Source organism: Talpa europaea (assembly GCF_964194135.1).
Source record: "Talpa europaea genome assembly, chromosome: 13".
NCBI classification, from domain to species: domain Eukaryota; kingdom Metazoa; phylum Chordata; class Mammalia; order Eulipotyphla; family Talpidae; genus Talpa; species Talpa europaea.
The window spans coordinates 13,458,657-13,486,525 of NC_140080.1; the positions used below are offsets into that span (position 1 = coordinate 13,458,657).

Genomic DNA, 27,869 nt, shown 5'->3' on the forward strand with positions numbered 1-27,869 from the left:
TAATTCTTTCTGATGCAATTGTAAATGGGATTGTTTTTCCTACAAGTTCATTATTTGCTGATAGGAACCCTGTAGGTCATTGTGTATTTTGTATCCTATCAGTTTATTAGATCTAATAACCATTTTTCCTGGTCTCTTTGGGATTTTCTGTGTCTATGATGTCAGCTGTAAATAGTGATAATTTTACTTTTTCCCATCTTAATTCGAATACCTTTTATATCCTTTTCTAATCGAAGTGTTCTTGATAGGACTCCCAACACTATACTGAATACCAGTAGTGAGATTTCTTATTTGAAAATTTCTGATCATCTGAAAGGTTCTCAGATCAAAAGGAAGAATAAGAAGTGTGTTCTGGCTGGGACTCCCTGCACTATATTGAGTACCAGCCGTGAGAATGGTCATCCTTGTCGTGTTCCTGATCTGAAAGAAAAAGCTTTCATTTTTCCACTAGTTGTGTGATGTTGGCTGTGAGTCTGTCATTTACAGAAAGGTATTCTTTGTAGACTCATTTGTTGAGGGATTTTAATCATCAACAGGGTGCTAAATCACTGTAAATACAATGATTTTCCTGTATCTATTCCAATGATCATGATTTTTGTATCTATGTTCACCAGAGATATTTAACTTTGTGATTTTTTTTTTATTTTTTTGGTCTTGTTTTGGTGTTAAGGTAAAGTTCTCTCCATAAAACCTGTTTGGAAGAGTCTGAGGCTAGGTCTTAACTGTGCATAGGTGGTAGAATTCAGTAGTGAAGCCATCTGCTTTAAGAACTTTGTTTTGGGGATGTTTTTGATTATCGCTTTAATTTCTTACTCATGTTTCATTGCTGCAGCCCAGGTTGTACCATTTATTGCCAACAGGTGTTTATAATATTCTCTAAAGATCCAGTGTACCTTCTATTTTTCTTTTTCTTCTTTCTACTTTGTTTAGCCTGTCTCATCTAATGTGTCATTTAAGTCCATTGTTTGCTTGTCAATTTTCTGTCTGGATGATTTATCCATTGCTGTAAGTGGAATGTCAGTGTCCAATACAATCCTTGCATTGCTGTCACTGTATCCCTTTCGATCTGTTAGTATTCGGTCTATTCTGGGATTCCTGTGTTGGAGGTCTCTGTGTGTATCTATAGCTATACACAGAATGTCCGTCTTTGTCCCTTGCTACCTTCTTTTAGCTGGAGGTCTATTTGACCCCAAAGTGCTCTTGCAAAAATGATTCTGGAAAGGATTTGCAGGATAAATGATCTTGATCTTGGAGGTACCTGAATTTGTATTTTCCCCACACCAGTCCCTAGAAAATAAAGCATTTTCTTGCATCATTTGTTCCCTTTGGTCTGGCATAGGATGATGGGATGAGACCCCTCTTGCCCGATATATTTTATTTGAATGAAAGAGGACAAACTGGCATTTTTCACATGTCGATTTTATTTCTTCATTTACTTTTGAGCTGCCTGAGCATCTTAAGGGGCAGTCGGTTATCTGCTGGGGTTTTCCCTAATTACATAACAAAGTGGGAGAAAAGCAACCAGGACACATTTTCTGATTTTGATGAAAGAACCATGAGTGAGCTTATTAAAGGCACACAGGCACCTGAATTCCAAAGAGTAACATATGTGAGTCCCAACTGTCTCTGCAGCCATTGTGATGATGGCAAGCTCTGGGGGAAATGTTGTAAAAGCATTTGCTCTCATTCATTCTTACTTTATGAAACAGAATGCTCCTGGAAATAGACATTGATTGGACAGTAACATCCTGTCATTATTTAAATTATTATAGGCATAAACACATTGTCAGGCATTTACCGTGAACCTCAAAGGGTTTCGGAGGTGAGCCAGCTTCATTTGCATAATTCTAAAAAGTAGAAAGAATAAGTTATCTTTTTGAAAGCAGATTCTATACATATCAAATTTAGGAAGAATCTGGGGAACTAAAAGTTCGTGACTTCCCTGATTTAAAATAAAACCTATGGAGAGGAAGTAAAGGACCTTTTGTATTTTTACAAAAAAATTTGTTTAAGGTACAATTTAAAGGGTATATTTGGGACAGTGGAGTGAGGAGCATATAGATAATAGCTTTGATAGTGACTAAATTGTCAGATTAACCTGCTTCTCCAGTTTGCAATAAAGGTGTTCATTTTAATGCATAAAACTTTCAGCAAGAATTGGACAGCAGCGGGAAGAGAGCGAGCCCCAGAATAAACACAAAATTCAACTTTCAAAGGCTCTCGATACTGGTGATTTTCCACTGCTGTTAGGATTTTGAGTTCTTTCCAGAGGGATCTTGGCAGAGGCCACCCTCCAGGAGAGAACAATATGCAACTTACTGCGCCAAGTGCCACTTATAGTGCTCTGTCTAGCAGTAAAGAAGCCCCTCAGCTTTCACATTCTCTCCTTTTTAAAGAACCATTGCGGGCCTTGAATCGGGCCTTGAATCGTCCATAAGTCACAGATTGAGGAGTACCTGGGTGCATCCAGGCAACAGGTGACCTGTATGTCAAGCAAATGCTAGCCAGGCAGGACTTCTAGGTGCAGATGGCCATGGTGAGTGGCCACTGATTCAGCTCACTCCTGCATCAGCATAGAATAACAATTTAGATTTTCTGGCAGATGCTTGAAAGTCAACAAAATGAGTGTACGTGCTGCGAGTGGCCACTGCACGCACACCATGGGGAGCTTTGGAATCACCATCCTTCCTTTGCCCAGACATTTCTGGGCCCGGACTCTGCCCTCTCCCTAGGTAATCCTTGTTTCTCATTTCCTGAATGTCTGCACTGGTAAGTACAGTGACTGCTAGGAACCGCTCAATTGCTGTGTAAAGTAGACATGTGCGGAGCTCTCCATATCACCTAAATAGCCTTCTGCATCCCAAGCAGAGCATCTAGCTTGGCACCACATGGGGAGTTTTTAAAAACTCTGAGACCTATGTTTTATTCTCAGAAACAAGGATTTAATTATCCGGGCACACTATCTCTCGGCATGAGAATTTTTGCAAACTCTCCAAGTGATTGAACTGACATCAAGGTTGAGACCTGCTCACCTGAAAGCTGGACCTTATCAACTAAGAAACAGTAACATTTTTAAGCTTTTCATACCTTAAGAGTTAGGATCTAAAATGAGATGAATTTGAATTTCTTGTTTTACTGTGAAATACAGTGCGTTCCCAAGCCTGTCATGGAAGGAAGCAGGCGTGTGGATTGAGGCCTGCACATCCGTGCTGGTCAAGGGCATGACAGAGATCACCAGACTTGGTTTGGTCGTGTCACATCCAGAGTGAGAGGGTCAGTCCAGAGGACATGTAAAGGTTGCCTAGCCTTTTCCACAGATCAACTTCCCTGAGGGCCCAGATGTGGGCGCGGGTATGGAGGCGCTCCTGCAGCATTACAGTGCAACCACACAGGATGGTCATTACAAGCACAGAGCCAGTGGTAGCAAGACGGGGCCAGTGTATATATTTTCTCCTTACTCTTGCAGCCATAAACCTGGCAGAGGTGGAATTTACTTGGGGACCCCAAAATTCATTCTTTGGGCCATCATTGCATGGCCAAATCATTTATTAATTCAAATAAACATGATTCACCCATTAAGTCTATAAGGGAACAAAGTATGGCACACATAGAAAAGCCTTTTCCTAGCTTGAATTTTTAAGGTCAAAAATGGTAAGAAAGGTTAGGTGTTTTTCTTAAAGCACAAATTGTTACTTTTTAAAGCCAACTGTGAAAAAAAAAGTTATTTCTTTCCATTCCCCAGTTTGGATCCTGTTTTTAAAAAATGTAAGTAGAATATTTGCCTATGTAAACTTTCTGTTGCCTCTTTAAATATTTTAGAAGTCCATGTTCAATACAGATAATCACACTCTGATGATGGTGTGCACTGCCCAGGACGGCATGCCTCGGGGGGAGATGTGTGTCACGTGGACCATCACATGCAAGGTTCTGCGTGGGTGGGCCGAGTTTGGGGCGGGCGAACTCCTCAGCCTCCGTGTCATCACTGGTCTGGCCCCTCAGCAGGCCCCACACAGGGCCACATGACTGCACAGCTTGGCCATAGAGCTCCAGCAGGGTAGGGTCACCTCCTGCCCTTCAGCACTGAGTCCTTGGTGCAGGGTTGGGGCACTCTGACCCTCCCCACCGGCATCTGGAACAATCTGAGGCTGAGCATGTGTGTAGATGGTGTGTGTGTGCATGCTCATGGCTGGTGCATCCCATTTGAGGGGACTGAAGACCTGCAGGATAGAGTGTGGGAGAAGGTTCTGGGGTGTTATTTTTTTTTCCCAGTTAGATGTTTTATTTTTTTAATTTAAATATTTTATATAATTCTTACATCTTTTTTCATCTTTGCACAATGTATGCATTATCATTTTGGTTATATTCCCCATAGAATTGTACCCTCACCCCCTTATTTTGACACTAGTCCTTCCTTCCTAGGCATACTTTAGCCAACGTATCGGCTGCGTGTTCCTGTCATGGTGAGTGGTCCCTCGCAGGTCTGCTGTTCTGACATGTCTGCGCAGATGCAGCACGCCACTTAGATCCCATGCTGGCCTCCCGACATTCTGAGAACTTCATAGGTGTAATCGTGTTGCTTCCCAGCTACGCGCTTCCCTAAGGGTTACTGCGGGGCGCAGGTCTGGTCCCTGTGGGGAGCAGGAGGCTCCGAGCAGCGCCTCTTCCCGGACCTGCAGCCCCAGGCGCTGCTCCCTAGGTGGCCGCCTTGTCCCTTGGCCACCAGGGTCCCCTTGTCTGCTCCCCATCTTGCATTTTCTCCATCCCACCAGAGAGACTCCCAGCTGTCCAGGCTAGAGGGGATACTCAGCATCACCCTAAAGTTGCCAACAAGCCTCTGGACACTGGTTGGTACGGGAAAGGTGTCTCTCCTTTAGGGCAGGGATGCGATGCCTCCCTACAAGACGCGCTGCCACCTCAGGGGCCTCCTGATCGGGGAGTCTGGTGTGGTGGGCCTCTGGGGCGGCACACCCAAGGTGGGGGTTTCACTGCCGTGAGCAGGGGTGCCCGCCAGTGTGTGCCTACCTGGGGGTGTTGTGTGGGGAAGGGCATTTGGTTGCTGGCCTTGCAGCCCCCAGTTCTCAGCACTGGAGCAGGCAGGTAGGTGCCTTCCTTCCTTCGTAAAGCAACTTTGCTTTAGGAAAAGAATAAATGTAGAAGTTCTTGGTAGTAACAGATGAATGCTCAGAATTTCTAAGGAAGACTGAACATGCGTTGTTTTCTGTTGTACGAGGTGCTACTGAAGGAGAAACGAAAGGATTTTTTCTAACTAGGGAGTAACGTACTCTTTGCAGAAACGTGCAGTGTTGGGAACACTGTTCAGTTACACCTTAAATGCTGTCAAGTCTAGGATTAGATGACACGTTATTCAGAAGCTACCAGAAGATAGAAGGTGCTTAGGTCAGACCAAAGATTATGGCTCTCAGCACAGCAAGTGACATGAGTGTGTGTGTTTTATATTAAATATTTTGAGGTATCCTTGTGTATGTTTTAGGGTTCTAGGTTCACACCTCCTGCAATGTATGTTACTACACCACATCTATCTCCAAGGTGTCAGTGATTCCGCACCAGAGTTCATGGGGCCCATGTTCTCTTTGTTGGCTACACCCTTACTCATTTTTGTATACAAACAAAGAAACTTCATTTCATAAAAGTCGCGGCACCTCAGATTCATTCAAAAGAATTTGTGGGACTAGCAGTTGAATTAACCAAGCCTACATGGAGTCTTTGAAAGCGTGATGCACCTCTGTTTGTGATTTACATTACTCCTAACTTGCGGGTTATTTAGAAAGGGTTAGTGAGATGCTTTACCTTAGTTTAGCTGATTCGGTGCATCTGGCCCTGGCGAGGCTGTCTGCAGCCCCTGGTGAGCCTTATTCACGGCAGGGTCTAGCTGCAGCTCCTGAAGAGGTATTCCTGATGCCGCAGTTAGCAGCTTCCCGGATGGCCTAGGGGGTTAAGCTTCAGCGCTATCACCACCACGGCCTGAGTTTGATCCCCGGCCAGGAGCTAACCCTCATCGAGTGTAGCAGGCGCTCGCTCCCTCCGGTGGGTGCGTGTGTGGTGCGTCCTTCAGTCTCTCTTGCCCCAAGGCCTATGTGTCCTAATGGCAGGGAGCCCCAAGGTGAGGGCTCTGCACACAGTGGGTTGCACCCCAGCTGGGGACTCTTATGAGTTGCAGCAGAAGCAGCCCTGGAAGAGTGCACGCTGGGCAGGAATGTGCAGAGACTAAGGGCCAGTGGCAGGCTGCCTCCTCTGACATGAGGCACAACTCATAATTAGCTGTTTCCCCACTGCCCAGGATCAAGTCCAGTTTCTTAACATTGTCTTGGTCTCTGGCCACTGAAATACAGCAACAATTTATATATATATATATATATATATAAATGTGGCTTATTAAAATTTGGATCAGCTAGTTGACGTCCCTAGAGGTCCAAACCTCCTACATAGTCCCCGTCACAGCTGAGATAGGCAGTTGGTAACCACGTTTCAAGATTTTTCTTAGAAAGTGTTTAAAATTTGCTTTACCGAATTCACCACAAAAAAGCACTTTCATCTAGGAAGTCTTTGACGTCTAGCTTGGTTCTGTCATTTCCTCCCTGGCACTTTATGTGTGGGCTTGCTCTATCTCCAGTTTCCTTCTTTGTCTTCATAAAGATGATCTGCTGTAAGTACCCCAAGTTACTATGCTGTTCTGATTTGGGGGAGGGCCAAAAGCTCCCTCCTCCTTACCACATCACAGCCCATATTAGAGAACAAGTCTCCTGAATGTTCACTGCCCTTACATAAATGTTCTTTTGAAGGGGGAGTTTTTGCTATTCCTGTTCAGCAGGTAGAGTGACCTGTAATTTTCTTCCCTTGCCATGTCCTTTCTGGCTTTGGTGTTGCTACAATGCTGACTTCATCGAATGAGTCTGGCAGTGTTGCCTCTCACTGTTTTTTTGTTAGAGGTGTGAATCCATTAGAGTGAAGCCACCTAGTCTTGGGATTTTCTTTGTTGGGACATTGTTGATTCCTGATTCCATCTCCTTTCTGGTCTCGATATATTCAGGATTCAGTCCTGGTCTGTTACCTCTTTCTGGGAGTCTGTCAGTTTCTTCCAGATTACCCAGCTTGTTGCTATATGATTGTTCAAAGCTGTGTCTCATTATACCTGACACTAGGAATACAAAGGCTGCTGTCTCCTCTTTAATTGCTGATTTTGACTCTTCTTTTATTTCTTAGTCCAGCTAAGGGTTTGTCATTTTTGTTTCTGTTTTCAGTGACCCAGCTCTTTGTGTCATTTCTATTCCTGCCCCCACCTCCCGAGTCATCATCCAGACTCCAAACCTTCTTCCAGTCTCACCCCCTGCCCCTCCTTCCCTGTCTCCCCGCTTCAAAACAAATAAAAAGCATTAACTCTTTGGGGTTCTCTCCTGCTTTTCAGGGTGCTGGGTGCACAGCCCTGGTGGTCGCCGTAGTGGCAAGGAAGCTAGAACTTACCAAAGCAGAAAAGCATGTGCACAACTTCATGATGGACACTCAGCTGACGAAGAGAGTAAGTCTTCTCCATCCCCCTCAAGAGGAGCAGCGTGGCGTGGTTCTCCACTTGGGCACGATGGTTTCCACTGTAACTTCTAATGCAGAGATGACGGGGGTTGAAGCCCGAGTGCTAATGGAATGAACTCAATTTTATACAAGAACTGGGGTACCGGTCAGAGGTATGGGAGGGTGAGAGGATTCACCAGACACAGAGTGGGGAGCAGAACAGGCAGACGGACCGAAGACACTGCTGAGGGGAGCAGCGGGAGAGGCAGGAGAGGTCTGCCACGCCATGTGGGTATCTCCCTGGCCAGCCGGGAATTGAACCCGTGCTGCAGAGAAGCCGTGGACAGCTTCACAGCACTGCACTCAACCCACTGTGCCACCAGGGAGGCCCAGTGAACTCAATTTTGAGAACAGACCATTCCTGACTTACCCAGACACTGACAAAATAATTGGGCAGCCATGGTATGACTTAGAGGCCAGAACAGACCGTATAAAAGACCATATAAACCTAAATAAAAAGGCATGCTGAGCAGCCCAGAAGACAGTCCTATTAGATGGGATGGAAAAAGAACACATGGGCAGTGTAACTAGCAGTTTTATGGACGGTGCCTCCAGAACCATTATTCCTGATCTTCTGTAAGCCAGTCACTGTACTAAGTAACAACCACTAGCTTTTTGGACCCCAACATTAGGGTCGACACAGACTGTGTTCATGATAAGAAGGGGTCAGACCTAGAAAGTGGAACAGCCTCCAGATGGGGTCCCCCTCATTAGGAGCAACACTCAATTACTGTCTCACTTTCTGTGCCTGCTGCTGCTCTAAACACACCATGTGCACATTCCTGTTTTATCCGTGCAACTCTGAGGGAAGTGCTATCATGTCCATCTTAAAAATCTGCACACCAAGACACAGAGAGGTGAGATAACTTGCTGGAAAAGGGAAAGCCATGTTGGAAGAAAATGGTTTTTATCTCGCTAGCGCAGCTTCAGCCTCTCTGCAGAGCCACTTGAGACACCAAAATAACTAAAAATTACTTGATAGCAGAGGCATCTTGCTATATATGACCACTCTCCAAAGTGAAATCCAATTGGGGTAACCCCGTAGGTTGGGTTATCCATAGTAGAATAAGAGATTTCCCGCAGAGTTCCTGTTCTGTGTCTTTGCCCACTTTTGATTGTATGTGTGAAAGTAACATGAAGTATGTCCTGAGAGCTCAGTCAGTTTAATGGACTTATTCATTTCTAAGGATAGTACTTCTGTAATAAGAAATGAATTCCAATGGCCAGGCCTTACCTGAGGTAGACACGACAGGGGGCCCACATGGACTTACCATCACTGAGCGTCTCCTCCTCTGCATAATTTCCTTTCAACTTGTGCCCATTTCTAAATATTACAGAAAAGTACATGCAAAATGGAGGGAAGTTAGAAAGGAATGTGCACGCGTATCAGATGGAGTGCATGGTTTACCCAACTGGGGTAGATGCTTTTTGTATCTCACCCTCAGCCTGCTGGGGTAGTTCAGCCACTTCAAAACAACCCTTCATAGTCTCTGGTGCAATCCTCATCATTTTTCATAGATACAATTTTCAGGGAATTAAAGCCATGCTTAAGATAGCAAGCAAAAAATACATTCAGATACAATTGGGCTCACTTACTTGCATGTAAATCTCTTCGACACTAAATGACGAAGACACAATCACAAACACTTTGTTGACCCTTTCACCTCCCTCTTAACCTCAAAACCTCCCTTTCTTTACTAATGGCCTCTAGCTGTGTCTGATCACCTGTACCAGATGGCAAGGACTGAGATAGAGAAATCTCCATCACACCACAGCTACATGGCTAGAGTATACGGCCTTTGAAGGCTTTGAGGGGTTCCCAGACTTCTACTTCCAATGGCATATGACCCTCCTCCCCCCAGGGATATTAATACTCATTCAGCAAATGTACATTTCTTTGCAAGATGACATGAGCCCTATAAAATACCCTGTGTGAAAGGAGAAGACACTGTGCATTGTGCAGTAGCACGAGGACGTGCATTCTCTCACCCTACACACAGACAGGACTCTGCAATTCAAAAATGGCCAATAGGAGCACATGCCCCAAATAATCTGATGATTTCAAAATGAAAGCACAGGGCATCCCCTGGGGGCGCTGCGGTTGAGCGCTGGGCTGCGAAGCTGCCCGCAGCCTCTGCAGCGCCAGTTCAATCCCCAGCCGCCAGCGAGGGTCCCATATGGCGCGCAGACCTCTCCTGCTGCGCCTGCTGCTCCCCTCAGCAGTGTACTTCGTCAGTCTGCCTGCTCTGCTCTCAGTCTGCCTGTTCTGTTCCCCGCTCTGTCTCTCATGAATTCTCTCACCCTCCCACACATCTGGCCTGTACCCAGTGCTTATATAAATAAATTAATTAAAAAAACAAACAAAAAAAAAATGAAGGCACAATAGCATGAACTTCACACTGGCTGGCAAGACCAGCCATTTAGTAGTCACGCCTTTCCGAGGAAACCTGTCCACATCTAGCATATTGGTTGAGACACAGCTACTACTGTTCTCTGAGATGGAACCAGAAAGGAAATCTTTCCCGTTTGGCGTTTTGTAGGCTTTTGGTTTGGAAACTTGATAGCAGACATAATTTTTAAAGTATCTAGATGTACCACAAAGGGTAATTATACATACTAATGTCCACTGTGGGTGTATCCAATCCTCTTAAGAATGCTCAATAAGATCCATAATAAGAACACTATTATGCAATTAGGTAATTTTATTTCCTGAGTGTCTTTTAACAAATGAACCAAAATTCTAAAGGATTTACTCGGCATGGCTTTTACGGTTAGCCCAGACTGCCCAGCCCAGAGAGTTAAAAAACTGAATGGCTTCCTCGCTACTGCCCCAGCCCACAGCCACAACATCCACCTGGCCCCAGGTACCTGGTCTGAAGAAAGCCGCTATCTGTAGAGGTTGGATGTAGACGTGGGTCTCTGCAGGGGCAGCACTTGGTGCTGTGGGGCAAAGGCCCTGGAGCCTTTGCCAAGCTGGTCCAACCTGTATGGTTCAAGGATAAGTTATTTCTTTGCAAAACATAAAAATCCTTTGAAGGAAGACACAAGAAGGAAAAGAAATCTAAGTTTTCCTTTCCTCTGTCCTACTTCTGCACTAACTACAAACCAGCCTGTGAGGTAATGCTGTAAATACATGGGGCATGGAGGTTTGAAAAAATAAAGCTTCAGTTAAAAGGCAATCAGTTTTCAGTGATTCATAAAATATTATTGCACTTAGATGTATTCTATCTCACTCTACGTGTGGCATTAGTATTTTGTCACTACCTCGTAATCAGTGTGGCATTTCCTGGCCTTTATGCTGGTGAAGTGGTGTTGAAGCTTCTGGACAAGTGCTATTACTTACAGTATCGTTGGTTTGTTCTTCTCAAACAATTTTCTGATTAATGTGCCTTTCAAGATTTTTCTAAGAACTATTTTAATTAGAGTTAAGCATTAATTAGTGAGATAGAACAAATATTTTCCTGTGTTTATCTGGGCAGGAGCGGGGAACAGCATGGGTATCCTGTTAAGCAAGGACGCCCCTCACTTTTTAAAGCATAAGAGGCTATATGACATAGTGGAGGGATCAGAGCTACTAAATTTTTTAGGGGTGTCTGTAAACCCCTTGTACCAACTATCACAGTGTCTACCACGTAGTGCACACTCAGGAAATATTTTGAATTAATTTATGGAAACTCACCTACCCACCCATTTACACCCCAGGTCTCTAAACGGTATAACATTCTTCTCAAGAGGGACCTGGGGTTAGTAATATGCATCTTAGGAGAATGTTTGTATGGTGCAAATGATATAGATGAGTGCCAAATTTAATAGCAGACACATGACTGAGTCCCAGCGAGACACAGATGGGTGGCCTGGCCCCGAGTGGTTCACACCTGGAAGGGGCGGCTGCTCCACTGCCAGGACTGTAGGGCAGGGATCTGACCTGCATCCAAAAAAAAAAAAAAAAAAAAAAACCTCCTTCCAGAGCCACTTCCCATATTGTTTAAATGGTCATAAGCACATAGATCCACTTCTCTCCAGTTATGCCTGTAGTTTTCACAAATCACTTTTATGTAACAATTCCCCATTGTTCAAGCCTGTAAAACACTGTGGTGCTTTCCACCCCACCTCCTCGCTGTAGCTGACTGTTCCCTTTCAGTCCTAAGAGGGGCTGGGATTTACCTACTATGAGAAACACATCTGCTCTTAGGAGGCTGTGCTCATCTATCCTGGGCTGACTGACTTGTGGCTGCCGTTTTGCAAAATAGCGGCTACTTGTGCTGTTGTATGAGTTTTCTTCCTATGTCCAAAAACCTGTTAGGTAGCTAGAAAGGGGGTGTTTCACCATAAATGCATAATCCTGAACAGTTTTTGAAAGGGGCTGCAGGGATTCCATTCTCAATGCAGAATCTTTTCCACTGTGTCAACTGAAATAAGTGATTAATAAATGCAAATCCTACAACAGAAGCCTCAAAGGCGTTCCCCACCCACTGACCTCTGAAGGTGAAGTTCTCTACCCCTAGCCATTCCCCACCATCCCAAAGAGAAAGTCATTGAAATTACTTGGAGGAGGGGCAGTGTAGCATCTATGTCATCGTTCATACACTTTAAAAGTGATTTGGCATTTGCTCTTTCTGGAAGGCAATCCAAAGCAAAAATCAATTGCTGATTTCTCTTCCAAACATCGACATATTCTTCTCCTGTGTTCCTATCTCAGTTTCTACCCAGTTTTCTAGCTGCCTCACCAGTCTGGATTCCAGGCTGCCGCTCAGAGGAACCTAGCTGGGGAGTCAGAAAGCAGCCTCCACTAGGCCCCGGTCAGGCCAGGGCTGCAGCGGTGCAGAAAGGCCTCTCCCACCCTACTTGCTCTCTAAAAACAAGGTGCTCACCTCAACACATAATGCTACAGCCATTCCCTGGCCTTTGAGAAGGATGTCAGGGTAGAGCAGCCTTATGAGTGCTGACTCCTACCTCCGTGAGGAAGGCAGATGTGTTTCTCTAAGGACGAAGAGCACAGATTTGCTGGCATGCTGTGGGCCTCTCCCGAGGTCAGCGTGAAGTCTCTCTTCGGCACCGTGGTGCTCTGCAGCTAGCGTGTCCGCTCTTTTCCCTTCAGTTCCTGGCACTCCCCTGGCACCGCCTAGAGAATAGCCAGAGACAGCGCAGTGGGAACCACAGAAACTAAGAGCTATTTCAATAAACCAGGCCTTTTTTTAAAATGGGTTCTAGCAATAGCATTTTTCTCAAAAGGAAAACTTTTCAGCACTGCAAAAAAAGGAGTCACCATCAGTCAGCGAATCCGGTGCTTTCCTTGCTAAAATGACAAATGGGCATTTTTCATACATACTGGAACCCATGGTTTCATACTTCAAACTCTTACTGAAGATCTAAGAGCTGAAAAGGGCTTTTATATTGATCCTTCCTAACTCTCCATGTTTGAGAAGAGAGAACTAATGTGCCACACGGTTGGGAGTGAGTCTCCATGACCTGACTTGATAGTTTAAGGTCCAGGACGTAGAAGCAGCTCTTCAAGAGCAGCCCTCTGCTGCGTGTCCCCTGCACACTGCCTGCCCCCGAAACTCCTTCTCCCCCAACCAGCACCCAAGCAGCCTGCAGTCCTTGTTGTGTACTGTCTTTCATCCATCCCTGCAAAGAATTCGCTGGAACAACCTATTAGAATAAGTAGCTGACCGCAAACCCAAGGGAAAAGTCGGGTCACCGGCTCCTACAAGGGAGCAAAGAAGATGATAAAATCTGTTCCTCATGGGATAGGGTGGAGATTAGCCCAAAAAGACACCAGTAGTTCCCTCATACTTCAATTGAACTGATGGTCCTAGACAGACAGACCCTGTCAGAAAGGCACAGAGTCAAGAGAAATCATTGTTTGAGACACTGTTCGAGCTAGAGCTCACCAAGATGAGGAAAGTGATCCCAAACCAAGCTCCGCGGGATTTCTCCTCTGAAGTTTATCAACTGCTTCCTTTTGTTTGTTTGTTTTCCTCACAGGTGAAAAACGCAGCTGCCAATGTACTCAGGGAGACATGGCTAATTTACAAAAATACAAAGCTAGTAAAAAAGATAGATCATGCAAAAGTCAGAAAACATCAACGAAAATTCTTGCAAGCTATTCATCAGTAAGTACTATTTTCCTCTTTACCCTGCTTTGGTGCCTCTCGGGTTGAATGCTTCCGCTGGGCTATTCTTGCATCAGGGAGAAAAATGGAGACAGTGTCTTGTTGGTTCCCAGAAGACGTTCTTTGGCGGTGTAGGCACTCCATACATGAAATCCTGAGAAAAAGTGCGTGTATGATTAAAAATCATTGATTTGGTAGCGAATAGTCATTTACTGTGTTATGCAAAACGGCTTCTCAATTGCTCTCTCGAAGCAATAATTTCAGTTAAAATTACGTTTCTTAATTTAAATGACTTATTCATATAGTTCGTTCTGAGATGTTCAGTTTGTATCTGCTGCAGAGTCTTAAAAATTAGCATTTTATGATATATCTGCAAATCTTTAACACGCTGCTAAGCATCTTTCTATGCAGGCAGTACAATTGACATAATGCTGGAATTTTCTATGTGCTGTGTTTCTGCTGATAGCGCCTATCTCAACTATCTTAACCTCTCATCATTATTTTGACATCAGCCAGACCACCATTATTCCGGTTAAGTCCGTCATACCATGTCACCTTTCCTTTGGGCCTCCTCCACCCACAATTACCACAGTTCTATATAGAGTCAGACTTGCAGAGTGTGTTACTCGTTTGGTTCTGTCTCTTTGTTTTGCCATGACAACGTGACACCGTGTAACCCTCACAGACATCTCACATATGACTCTAAGTTTCACCGTCACTTGAAAGCCCTAGGTCTTGCTCCCCCAGGCAGTGCCGGCCTTACCGTAAGTACATTCTCGTGGTGCCGGGCAGGATCTCTGCACCCCTGCTCTCCACCGCTTCCCTGTGGGGAAGAGCAGACAGGGTCACGGCTGTGCGTCAGATGAGTGGCCTATTCCGTGCAGCCTACCAGGGACATAGCCGAAAGGCAGGTGAATGACTAGGTCTCCAGAGGAAGCCGTGAGGGCGGCTGACTCATGCAGCAGGCGAGGAAGTCAGAGGCTGAGGTTCTATTTGACCCATTTGAGTAAAATTCCTCGCTAAAGCGTTACACCACCATTCAGGGGGGAACACAAAATGCTCATACTCTCGACCCCTCCGGCAGTCCATCCTCCTGCCCTTTTCACATACGGATCACTGGCAATGCACAGCGCAGTTGCAACTGCGGGCAGGATCCCTTCTATGGAAACTGGTGCTCCTAAATGAACTTCAGGCCCAAGTGCCCTGGGACTGAGCGTGCAGGGGGGTGCGTGCAGACAGCGGCCCACCCTGCTCCTCACCACTGGGCCCATATCCCCTGCCACCCGTGACAAGACCATGTCATCCCTCCTCTGTGGCTTGACTGTATACACAACTCTGCTTTTCAACCCAAAAAAGATAAGGCTAGAATATAAATACTTTTTAAGTCCAAGTAGGTCTGGCTCCCCAGAGGAAGCTCCCATCTACCTTTGTAACGAGTGCCACCATCTAGAAGCTCTGCCAAGACAGGGCGACTCCTTGAAGCGTAGACCTAAGAGAATAGGGTCCCCAAGAGGTGATGAGCCTGCACCTCGACTTTCCGTAGGAAGTCCAGTGAGTAAAGACATGTTTGCTAAGGGTCACCTGGTACCCTTCTACTGGCAGAGGGGTCATTCCTACACCCCCAAATCTTACAACACTGCAACCCCAAATTCATGGAAGAGGGCCGCATGCTACGCTGAAGAGAACCCATTCTTTGCACTTTTAATGTTTCAAAACTAACCTATAGTGTGTGAGAAGGCACGCCCGTGTCCAGGGCCGGGAGGTGTGAGCGAGGCCGGTCTCTGTCAGTGTGACCCGTTCAGTGGTGTGTGCCTTGGATGCCTTCGATGCATTTTGATGTCACCAAAAATTACAAAAGACAAAAAGCTTTTCTGGTTTTTGTCACAGAATTCGGTAGCCTTGTGTAAGTGCTGGGTGTGTTTCTGTCTGTCGTCCTAGAACGCTCAAGTTCAGAATGCACGAACACTGTAAAAATTGGGGAGCAGTGTAGTCATGTTCACCTGAAGAGTCTCTCGGTTTTGCTGTAGTCCGAGAAAGCGGATGGTAAAACGTGCGGGAGACAAAGGCTTGGGCAGACTGCTGCCGCACAGCAGGCTGCCTCTGCCAGGCCCCTCCATGTCGGTGACACGCGCTTCAGCACCGCCTGCTTGGGGGGACAGTGATGGTGGGAACCGTGCGTGATTTTTCTGTTTCTCTCAGGCATTTCTCTCTGTGTTCTGTGTGTCGCACTGAGTGCTCCTAGAGTAGGGGAGCTTCAAGCAACTCCAAAATGTTCTGAATTGTTTTGGGACTTCATCTCGGGGGTGCTGAGGGGGGAGGGGACTGGCACTTGTGAAGCCCAGAGAGTGTCAGTGGGCTGGGCAGGGAGAGGTTGTCCTAAGGGGGCATTATGACCTTGCATTGTAACTGGGTGAGTGGCATCATAAAGGGGAAGCACATAGGGCTCGATTCCTAAGGGCAAAGCCTTCACTGCCCACCTGGCACACCCAGTGCCTCCCAGCCTTGCTGTCAGCACTGGGGGAAATCCGATCTTGTGAGCTGAGGAAAAATTGATAAATTCACTGACTCATTTGCTAGAGAGCTCTCCTGGCCTCTCCTGTTCTCTGGTGTAGTGCACCCAAGAGCTTTTCCAGTAACACTCTCTCCCCTTCTTGCAGCCTCCCTCTCGCTCAACTCTTTACTCCTTTTCAAGCTTCACAGCTTCTCGACCCAACACATGGCCTTTCTGGTCTCGATGGGTGCCGAGTTCTCCTGGCTTCTATCCTCTTTTCGGTAAACTGTCTGTCTCTCTGGATTGTCACTTATCGCTATGAGGCATTCTGTTTCTGTAACTTTAAATCTTTCTCGAGTAGCACCTTGAACTTGAAATCATTCTTTTATCTCAACTCTGGACCCATCAATCAACATGAACTTGAGCTAAGAAATCCCATGAACGTCATTGCTGTAACAGGCATGATTACCAGCCCCGCAGAAAGCAGACTTCTAAAACAGCCCTGCATCGAAAACAATGTCTCCCCTGCAAAAAAAAAAAAATAATAATAATAATAATAATATTACAATCCTATTGTCTGACATAACGTCCTTTTAACCATTTGCATCAGGCAGATCCGTGTCCAGTGACTCCCGTGAATTCCACGCAGCACAGAGGCCAAGATGGCTTTACAGCAGCGCTTCCTCCTGAGCTCTGGTTCTGGAGGACGCGGTCTGCTTCCAGATGGGGGGGCGCAGAGTAGCTTTGCAGAGGGCCGAGGAGAGAACTGAAAACTGTTCTCTCTGATCAATATGCCCAAACCCTGCAGAATCGTAACAGGATCTTCCAGCTAATGAATCGAGCCCCCTGTGCACAACTGAACTCCACACTGTGTGACTTTGTTCCAGAATATTTTACAGTTTCTTTTCTTTTGTTTTGTCTTTTTATTTCAACAAAATGAAAATAGAGCTCGGAAGTAAGTTGTGTGAAGCGCTCCGTTCAACATTTGCAGAATTCTCTACCGGCTGCATGCACCCAAGTGGATCCTTTATTTGTGAATTTTAGTAGTCTGATTGCTGCTATGGAAATGTGATCCAAAATCATGATATTTTCCTGTGATAAGTGAAGTTCACAAGGAAGAAATCAACATATGTTTCTTATTCTTCTTTTTTGTGGGGGGCAGGGGGTATATACACATCTGCATGTGACCTTTTATTCTGGCAGCTGCATTTTACGTAGAGCGTTCCTATCGGCTTCCCTGCAGACAGGCAGTCCCAGGAGGGACAGGCAAGGGGAGTGAAGGTCAGGGAGCTAAGGAATGTCAATCAAATAGGGCTACTCTGTCAGCTTTCCAGGTTAGTAGATAATGAAATGGGCAAAATTCTACTGTCAGACACCTAACAGAGTGAGCTGAGGAGTGAGTGCGGCCCTGCCGTCGGGGGGGAATAAAGTACTCACCCCGGCTAAGAGACCAGCCTTGGCCCTCCCACCAGACTTGCAGTTAGGACTGTTTTTCCGCGTTCACACATTGCTGGAGGCATCTGCTCTGGTGTCTCCAAACATCAGTCGCTCGTGTGCCAGCTTACTTAACTGAAAAGAAAGCTCGGTATGAATCCCCGTCATAAGGACATAAAAAGATACATCCCGCCCACCAAGGAGAGGCCAAGCGACAATTCCAACACAGGGAATTTCAGCCGTGGGCTCTGGCCTGCAGAAAAGCTCAGAGCGGCGATCCTGCTTGCTCCTTAAAAAGGCAGAGAAGAGCAGGTTAAGTTAAGACTTGCAGGCTGGAGAGACCCAGCCTGAGACACTTTTCTTGTAATAATGAAAAATTGGAAGAGGATTCAAGAGAATTTCAGAGTCTCCGTGACACTCCACCTGTCACTGAGCAGACTCGCCTCCAGCCGGCCAGCACACCTCTGGGGGGCACGGCCAGAAAGGCTGCCCTGCTCTACCCTTTCCATTTCGTTCCTGGGGACACTGAGGTCAGATCGGGCCCAGGAAGGACAGGAGCCCACGCCTGACCTGTCCTCTCTCATACACTGCCCCATCCTTTTTTTTGCTTGTTTTCACAAGGCAGTCGTTAACAATTTAAATCCTTGTCAGTACTTAGAGAAACGCTTCTCAACAATACATTGGATTTAAATATGTGAAAATCTTTTAGACGAGAACATATTCCACCTCTCTGATGACACCAAGAGAGTCTAGGCTTTCTCATAGACATGCACAGAGCGGGAACGGCAGTGACAAATTCTAACCTTCAGCTGTTTACATTGTTAAAGATTGTGGTGTGGGCAGGTGCCAGTGACACTCTTCCTGGCAGGAGGGACTGTCACTGCAGAGCAGATTTGGTGACATATTGGATATCCGAGTTTGAGAACAAAATCACTAAACATCATGAACATTTGTTATAAAAATCTCCCTGGCAGTAAAATCTTGCCCTGTGAATTTTTATTCTTTCTGTGTAATTACCTTTCATTTAAATTGAGAAATCATAAAAAAGCACTCATCAGCATTAACACTATTCTCTATAAAACGAATCACCACCAAGGTAATAAGGTGAGCGTGAATTTTTTTTTCCCCAGTAAGTAGCTCAGAGAGACGTGGTTCTCTTTTTGAGCAAGACTTTGCAATTCTGGCTTAAGGAAAAACAAACAACTTTTGTTGGCAAATTTTAATTTCTTGGTATATGCATTGACATATTCCAGTAAATAAGGAATAGTAAGAGATCTTATGCAGAAAGCAATTTCTTTTGAACAGTAACCTTCGACTAGCAATCCTATCCGTGCAGTGAGATTTCAAAGAATCTAAAAGTAACTTTGCAAGTGGAGATCCCATCTGTCAGACACTTTAATTGTTCTCTGACTTTTATCTACAATAAAAATCGAGGGCAGCTCTCCCAAGGCAATGGTCTGACTCCCCTCCAGAGTCGATGGCAGTTTGAGATGAAAGACAACGAAGAATAAGAGAATTATGTTTTGAGTTATCTTGCTGCTGGTTGAATAAAAGTTTTCTTTTTGCTACTAAGAATCTCACTTATCACTGTGTTTCATCAGGTGCAAATACCTAACCCAACCCATCTCAGACTAAACAGGGCTAATACCTGTATCTAGTCACGTAGGCATAGGAAGGTGCTCGCTGCTCCAACATTGTGGAAATTCCAGTTGCTTTGCATACTTCTTCCTATGTCTATTTGTCACGATACTGGGGCTTGAAGGAATGTTTTGGCTTTTCTCATACGGTTACAACCTTATGAGCCTTTCTCAATTGAACTTTAACTACCTGGTACATTGTTGTCCTAAGGACATCTCATCTCTGACTCTCTCTCCTTTCCTTTTTGCGGTGTTGGGGAAGCATGCTTCTCATTGTACCAGACACATAACCAGTTTGGACTTTACCCCAAGTGTTCAAGGCATTATCCATGCAGTTACTTGCTCTTGTCAATTTTGTGCATGCTCTTTGGAAGGCGTTTGAGAGCCAGAGGAAGCAAGGAACCTTTCTCACTTCAGATTCTGTCTTTTAGATTAAGAAGTGTAAAAATGGAGCAGAGGAAACTGAATGACCAAGCAAATACCTTGGTGGATCTGGCAAAGGTAAGCTCGGGCAGCTCAGCCCCCGACTGTCTGCGGGACCAAACCGCTGCATGGAAATGAGTGACACTGCAGGAGAACCCAGTCCGATGTCATTCACAAACCAAAGCAACAAACACAGTAAAAGAATCTGTCTAAAGCTCTTATTCCCTTACATACATTAGCCACCACCTATTCATAAAGCTGTCTTCCTTGACATAATTTGGAAGGACTATTAGAAACAGAAGTAGAATGTGGGACGATACCTTTGCTAATCCTCTTGTAGTAGAGTTTCATCTCCGTGAGAGCAGCACTACATCCTGGTGTGACTAGGAGGTTGCCATGAATCCTAAATAGGGACCAATTAGTGAAATTACTTTTACACGTTTCAAACAAACTCAGAAGACTGTCAAGTTCCAATTACAAGATACCAGAAGTTCTATCTTAACATGAGAGTTGTCTTTCAAAAGAAGTAATCACTTTTTATAACTTGTGACTCTTCAGATTCTGCTGTCAAGTTTATAACATTTATCCCAAGTAAACCCAGTTTACAAAACAGGACTGCTGTCAACCATCAGGACAGTGCATTTTTAGCAGATAATTCTCAAAAAATTTTTAGGCGTCTCCATACTGAGTTCCATGGAGGCTGCACATGTCCACCCACAGCAGATGAGTGATCCTTTTACTGTACATCCTCTCAATAAAATTTGAGAAGAAAAGTAATGCTGAAAAATAAGCAGCATGTAGTGACTAGAATAAAATCTTTGCAAACACGTGGCATCTTTAAGAATGGGGTGTGTGTAAGAGAACCTCATCATTCTAATCTTAAGGAGAATGATGGCCTGCAAGTTTCCAGCCTCTCCCTGTCAGATACTCTAGCTGACTTCGAATCCATGGTTACAACCAAACTCCCCATACAATGTTAGGCTTTGAATTTTCAAAGCAAATTAATGAACTTGTAGGTGTCATCAATTCTCAAATAGCATAGAAGACATCAAGTTTTCTGGGAACAGAAGATACTGGCCAAACTCTGATGTAGCCCCTGTGATGGCTGGACTGGGGTACGCTGAGCAGCAGGAGGGAGGGGAGGGAGCTGTGACAGGATGCTGCGTTTCAGCAATCACAAAAGATAAACTCATGCCATTCGCAGCAACATGGATGGAGCTGGAAGGGATCATGCTCCGTGAAATAAGCCAGAGGAAAAAGAAAAATAGCAAATGGTTTCACTTACAGAAGGAATATAGGGGAACCAAATAAGGGATCAGGAAAAAAAAATTAAATAAAAAAAATACTGGCAGGCAACCACAAATCACATACATTCTGCAAGGGAGGGGAGCAAAAGGGATCAAAACAGGGAGAGAGGAGCACAAGGGACTGTGGTGATGGTTCACCAGTGACCTGCTGGTGGGAATTTTATGGGGACTACACAATGATGGAAAAGAAATAAAAGAAAAAATTTTTTTAGAAGTCCGGGATTCCTGAGGAGGATGGAAAATCACTGATTTCTTCCTCCCTCATATCCAAAAAGGTGTAATTTGCAAATGATAAATGTGTTTATTTTTTTACCAGCAGTAACATACATGGCTAAAAGAAATGATTCATTTGCATCTCTCACTGGCAGTGCTACGGAAAACTCACTATCTTTAATTCTCAAGTCTGAAACTTGCCAAATTTGGTTTCTTTAATGCCGTCACATTTGAGCTCTACACATCAAACATTTAGAATCTATTTAAAGTAATAAAAAAAAATTTCACAACTCTTAAGTTCCCCCATGACAATTTAACAGACTTACCTCCACCCCCACCTCAAACATGGCCTGCGTGGGCCATGGGCCTCCGAATTCTAAGCTGTCTCATAAAACAAATTCCCCAGGGCTGCATGGGCCACACCCAAATCAGCTCAGTGCTCCCCACCTCACTTTCAGCTACTTCCAAGGGCCCATTCTTTCTCCAGAGTTCTAGAATAGCTTCTACAAACTCCTTGCAACCTTCTCCAGCGTGTTCCCTAGACAAGAACAGAGCAAGGTCAGGTGGTCAGGTTGGGGGGCACAACACTCAGTATGCCAGGTGATTACGTACTTTCAGAGATCTCACTGGCTACATGTCTGTGCCACCTGAAACAGGACATGAGCCTTGCCTGCATCAGGAAAGAGAATTTGGGGAGGGGTTGGTCAGTTACCACTCCAGCCCTGCTGCTTCTCTGAGCCATCTCTGTTGCCCCTATTTAGGGGTCACTTGGGGTGTCCCAGATGTGCCAGCCATGGAGGGAGAGGGGCGATGCCTGTGCTTCGCCAGCACCCCCTCCTGTTGCTTTGCATCAGCATGAGAAACCAGATGGTGCTGACTTTCCAGGCTGATGCCCCCCTGGATTTTCTTCTGACCCTGGGGACAACCCCTAAAGGAGATTTTAGAAGAAGCACATCATGTCCCCGTCAAGCAGCTAGCTCTTGGCAGTGGGCCCTGCAGAAAGTGCAGATTTGTCCACCTTTGCACCAGCAGGATCCCCGTGCTTTGTTCCTGTTTGCAGTGATGGTGTCACAGGCAAATACCCAAATAAAAAAAGGCCTCAGACAGCATGACAGGATTTCCTGAGCACACTGATGACTCAGAATCATCTTAAGGAAAGGCACACAACGTCAGAGGCAGAGCTCCAAGATGCGCTGGAGCCATGGGAGGGGCTGGGGACAAGGATAACCTGCCAGGGCCAGGTTTAAAACAAGAAACTTCAAGGGATGAGGAGTCCCGTGTTTTCTGAGTCAGGGTAACTTGTAAGTTATCAGGTCCTGCTATGGAAGCCTCATTCCCAGACAAGATCGGCAGTTGAAAGCCTACTGTAGGGGTGTCTTGAGGATCAATATCTCATTTCTTCAAAGTAGCAGATCAGTGCTTAACACCTGGCCCTGGGACAGCCTGCATCCTGCATGCCAGCTGAGCCACGCAGAGTGGGTCGTGAAGACACCCCTCTACATAACCACACACGCAACTCTTCACAGACCCCATCACCACCAGAGATGGGGCAGGCCCTTGCATCATGCCTCCGTCAAATAATGAAAGACATTGGGTATTCTTAGAAATATATGAAAAAATATATATATATATAAATATTTAGTATCTACATACACAGTACAGAATGATAATAATTTGCCTTTGAGTATATCTACAATGTAAGATGCTGTTTCTTTCCCGCCATGTTTCTTGTGGTGACCCGGGATATTCCCTCCACCCAGAGGGAATATTTTCATTATTTTCTAAATGCATGGATGCTTCCAGCATAGTCTCAAGACTACATAGTAAAAATACGGTGAATATACTGTCTTTGTGGCCAAATTAAAATGGGCTGCCTGTGCTCTAAATAGCAACGTCCATAGTCAGTTTATCATAACGAAGCTGCTAAGCTGGGCGCGAGGTCTTATTATAAAGGGAAACAGGCTGAAGAGGACAGGCTTTAAAGCCTTCTGAACCACCCTCTTCTCTCAATCTCTTGAAAACTTCAAGAATGGTAATTGACAGTCAAGAAGTATGAGACTCTGATGAACACAATCTGTTGTGAGATTTGCTAGGGCACCAGAAACATCCCTTCTATTTCAAACCACTTAGCGCTGATGATGCCAAGACCAACCAGGAGGGCTAGTGGCGTCCCCTGCACTACTCTTCTGTCTGTGGTTCTCTGTAACACTGCCATTTAGCAGGATAGAGAGCCTATCATGTGGACCCTAGAAAGTCAAAGCATATTTAGAAGTTAACTAGATGACTTGGTCAAATCAATATACCCAGGGCATTCCCAGGCTACCTTCAAAACTTCTTCTCAACCCCAGTACCATCTGCACTATTATTTATTGTTCATTAAAAATGCTTGTTTTAAAATTTAAGTCTGGTCACAGTTATATTAACAAGTTGCAAAATGATTTTGATGTACCAGCTATTGTAACAACCCCTGAAACCTAAACATTTTGAATCAAAATGTATGTGTCTACACCACCTACCACCTCTGCCTGTGCAACGCTTCCTGCAGCTGGGCACAGGGTGCCCGAGACCGTACATTCCTAAATCCTGGCTCTGGACAGAGACAGGACATTTTCTCTGAAGGTGTTAAGTGTCCAGGTACCTGATGCCCTGGTGCTGTGTGTGTCACCACAGGTGGCCAGCCGCCAGCTCTGGGGGCTGACCGTCTGCTTCCGGGCAAGTGTCACTGAGCCATGGCCTTTTCTCTCTCTCTGTGTGTCTCTCTCCCCCTCCCGTTTGCCAGACCCAGAACATCATGTACGACATGATATCCGACTTAAACGAAAGGAGTGAAGACTTCGAGAAAAGGATTGTTACCTTGGAAACGAAACTAGAGACTCTGATCGGGAGCATCCACGCCCTGCCCGGGCTCATCGGCCAGACCATCAGGCAGCAGCAGAGGGACTTCATCGAGGCCCAGATGGACAGCTACGGCGAGCAGGGCCCCTACGGCGCCGAGCGCTCGCGGTCCTCGTCCCGGAGGCGGCGGTCCTCCTCCACGGCGCCACCGACTTCCTCAGAGAGCAGCTAGGAGAGATTCAGTTAATCACAAAATAAGACTTTTTGCCATCATATGGTCAATATTTTAGCTTTTATTGTAAAGCCCCTATGGTTCTAATCAGCGTTATCCGGGTTCTGATGTCAGAATCCTGGAGACCTGAACACTAAGTTTTAGGCCAAAATGAGTGAAAACTCTTTTTTTTTTTCTTTCAGATGCACAGGGAATGCACCTATTACTGCTCTATAGATTGTTCCTCCTGTAATTTCACTAACTTTTTATTCATGCACTTCAAACAAACTTTACTACTACATTATATGATATATAATAAAAAAGTTAATTTCTGCACATATTGGTTCACTCATTTGACATTTTAAAGGTTCGTGTCTCCCATTATTTTCAAGGTAAAATGCCAGTTAATCCATTCACATTTCTCTCAGGAGATATTATATACACGATCGCTTTACCCAACCCAGCTTACTCTTCTTAGGGCTAGAGTCTCATCTCTAATTTAATTCTTTCCAAATTATGTGGGAAATGAGCCAACGAGATCAAAACATATATATATATCTCTCTCTCTGTTCTTACATGTATAAATATATATTTACCTATAAATATAGTTACATATTTAATATATTAATGAATATATTTCTGTATATGTAAATATATATTTAAACAAGGAGCACAGATGTTGTCAAAAAAAATTATTACCAGTTTACGAGCAACTCTGCAGCAAGAAAGTAGCAGCATTGTGAACTGATACTGCCCAATTTTAGCTCTAAACTAGTTCTGGGATGTCTTCCCATTTATTCATTCACCATGAAGGGTCACGAAGCCTCGTTTCTATTATGAACACTGACTCACCGACTCCCAGAGCAAATGGTCATGCACGCGCCTCACGCACAGCATGTCACCCTCCACCTAGAGACAGTGCAGGGTCTGTGCTCACAGACGGGGGGCAGGAAGTCGACGGCACCCAGTGCAACTCACAAGATGTGTCCCTCTCGTTTGCAGTTGGGTAACGGCTGGTTTCTGGAAAAGGAACAAGTAGTTAGATTGCAAACACACCTCTTTCCAAATTCACCCCAAGAATCCACTGGGCTCAGAGAAACATCTTTGGGGTGCAGCAGCAGGTTTTGCTCACACAGAAGTGGGTTCCAGAGGCTCAGAAGAGTTGGTCCGCCCTGGGGGGCAGGGGCACGCTTCACAAGGGTAAGACTTCATCTGGATAGCTCAGGACCCAACCTGCCCGCACTGGTCTAACCCTCGAGAGCTCTCATTTTCAGAGAAATTTGCTTTTGCCTGCCTTCTTTATATTTTACACCATAACCACTGGTGTCTGTCTTACCACGTTGCAACTGGCTGGTCTACCAAGCACTTTTCTCCCCGGACACAGGACTAGATGTCAGCACCTTGCATACTTAAATGATTAATGGTATCATGACTATTGATGTTGTGCACAGCACCTGCAGGAAATCAAATCTATCCTTTTCAGATCGAGGACACATCAGCAAGATTTCTTTATATGGCATGAAGGCTGCTTACCAATTATTACCTATCCAAAGTGGCTGGGGGGAAAACCTCACACATACATCATATTTTATGTCAGCTTAGGTTCAGGGAAGTTCTTAATAATAAGTGACAGGAAAACTATTAAAGCACCACTGATGGATAGAATCATACTCTCAGGTTAAATAAACTTGAAAACACTGCATCAAGATTTCTCTTTATGGATAAAATTAACATCTTCCTTTATTTATTCCGGGTTACAGACAAATCTATTAATTATTGGGTGTCAACATTGGGTGTCGGAGCAGTTTTGAAAAGAGGAATGATCTGTTGCAATCGAGGAAGTTTATTCCTGCATTTGTTCCTCTGTGTGCCACTGCAAGGCTGAGTGGCAGAGCATTAATTATCATCTGACAGATCAGGTAGTACCCCCCCCAGAGTACCAGAAGACCAGAGAAAGAACAATGGACTGCGCCTCTTGTTGACGAGAGGTTGCATTACCTCGCGTTCTTTTTCTTCTCTCTGATTAACTGCAGCTCAGAAGGACTGTTGTTCTTTCAGCCTCCAAGTGGACCTTGCGTTTTCTGCTCTGTTGTAAACCGCATATGAAGACCGTATTTCCAACAGAAGGACATCATCTGTTGTTTCTGTGCTTTAAAAAAAACACCAAATGACCACAGTTTGAAAGAGGAGGAGAGCAGCCGTGCGTCATGTGGGCCTGGTGGTCGGTGCTTTGCCGATGAACCCTTCATCACCCGACACCCCATGTCCCCAGGGGACTCCCAACATTGACTCCCCTGCAGCTCCTGGGACAGCGGCCCTTTGGTGCTGATACGTGCCTTGCTGTAATTTGCTCTTTGTTTTTCAAAACTTGTAACAATAAGAAAGTTTGCTGTTACCCCTTAGCTGGCCACAGTTCCCGCCTCCACAGCCAGCACCGGGCATTTGCTAACCGTGGGTTAGTTGCAATTGCAATGACACTACCTCCCTTGCTAAGTCTCATAATTTCCCTTATATAGAGCAAGGCAGGTGAGTTGCTGGAAAGAACCTTCCATGCTCTTAAAGAAATGAAGAGCAACCAAATGCATAATAGAATCTAGAAAATATCATATGTTTTCTTCCTAATTTCTTCTCCTTTGGTTATTTTCTGAGAGTCTTCATCAAATCATCTGTGATAGTCAAATAACCATGGTCCAAAACAGTTATGGGAAGTGTGAGAAGAGGCAGCGGTGAATATGAACTCTGAGGGAAGAGCTAAAAGCCCACAGCCCTCCTAGGTTTCCACTTGGCTCCACCTGGGGAAGCAGGAGGACAGAACAGAAGCAGCATGTGGGTGAGAGGCAGACCTGGGTGCTCTGAGAAAGCGGTCCCACTGCTTGCTCGCCCCATGCACTTGAACAGCCTCTCCTCAGCCTTCTATGTGACTCCTTTTCAGTCTCTTTTTTGTCATCTATAAAATAAAAAAGAAAGCCAGACATCAGCGGGGCTCTGCAAAGCCGGACACCTACTGCGCGCAATGATGGCAGATGACAGTGGCTCTGGCCCCAGGAGGAGGCAGAGATCACAAGTCTCCCTCCTGACCTGCCTTCCTCCTCACACCTCTCCACACCCATCTCATCTGCCTCACAGCTCTTAAAGTTCATGACTAAACTCAGATTCAGGTTATTCATATCCAAATTCTATCCCCCCCATTTGTTTGCAGTGATCTAGAGTATCAGTAACTCATGACTCCAACATCTCTTTCTTCCTCCTGCCACCCACACAGTCTCTTCATAAACAGGACCGGAGGGCGATGCAGAGGTGCTCCCACCCTGTGTGCAGGACCATGTGGACTGTGGAAGTGCTGGCAGGCCCCTGGGTGGGCCCACAGGGGTCCCCTGCATCCCCAGGTCCACCTGCGCAGCTGCCGGGCCCGAGCATCCCCCTCCTGGCCCAGGAAGCACGCGGATGCACTTTGTGTTTGCACTGAACTGTCAACTCCGCACACTAAGAAAAAAGATCAAGCTGGTTGACAAATACAGTTCGTAGATGCTGTGGGGCTGGGACCCTTGGACGAAGGGGCACGTCGTGTGGAACATGGTGGGCTCGCCGTCCTGATGGACAGGCCCTCTTTCAGTTTCT

The 27,869-nt window shown here is 45.4% G+C and overlaps 1 protein-coding gene across 1 annotated transcript in view; it reads left to right on the top strand.

The window, feature by feature from the left end:
* KCNN2 (potassium calcium-activated channel subfamily N member 2) overlaps nucleotides 1-24,272 on the top strand; it is a gene marked incomplete at both ends in the record, with an annotated part of 135,481 nt that extends 111,209 nt beyond the window's left edge. The window contains 4 exons of the mRNA XM_084252331.1: nucleotides 7,424-7,534; nucleotides 13,573-13,700; nucleotides 19,694-19,763; nucleotides 23,985-24,272. Coding sequence (XP_084108457.1) covers nucleotides 7,424-7,534; nucleotides 13,573-13,700; nucleotides 19,694-19,763; nucleotides 23,985-24,272 — 597 coding nt within the window. The remainder of the gene's footprint in view (nucleotides 1-7,423; nucleotides 7,535-13,572; nucleotides 13,701-19,693; nucleotides 19,764-23,984) is intronic.
* Between the last annotated feature and the right edge of the window lie 3,597 nt (nucleotides 24,273-27,869).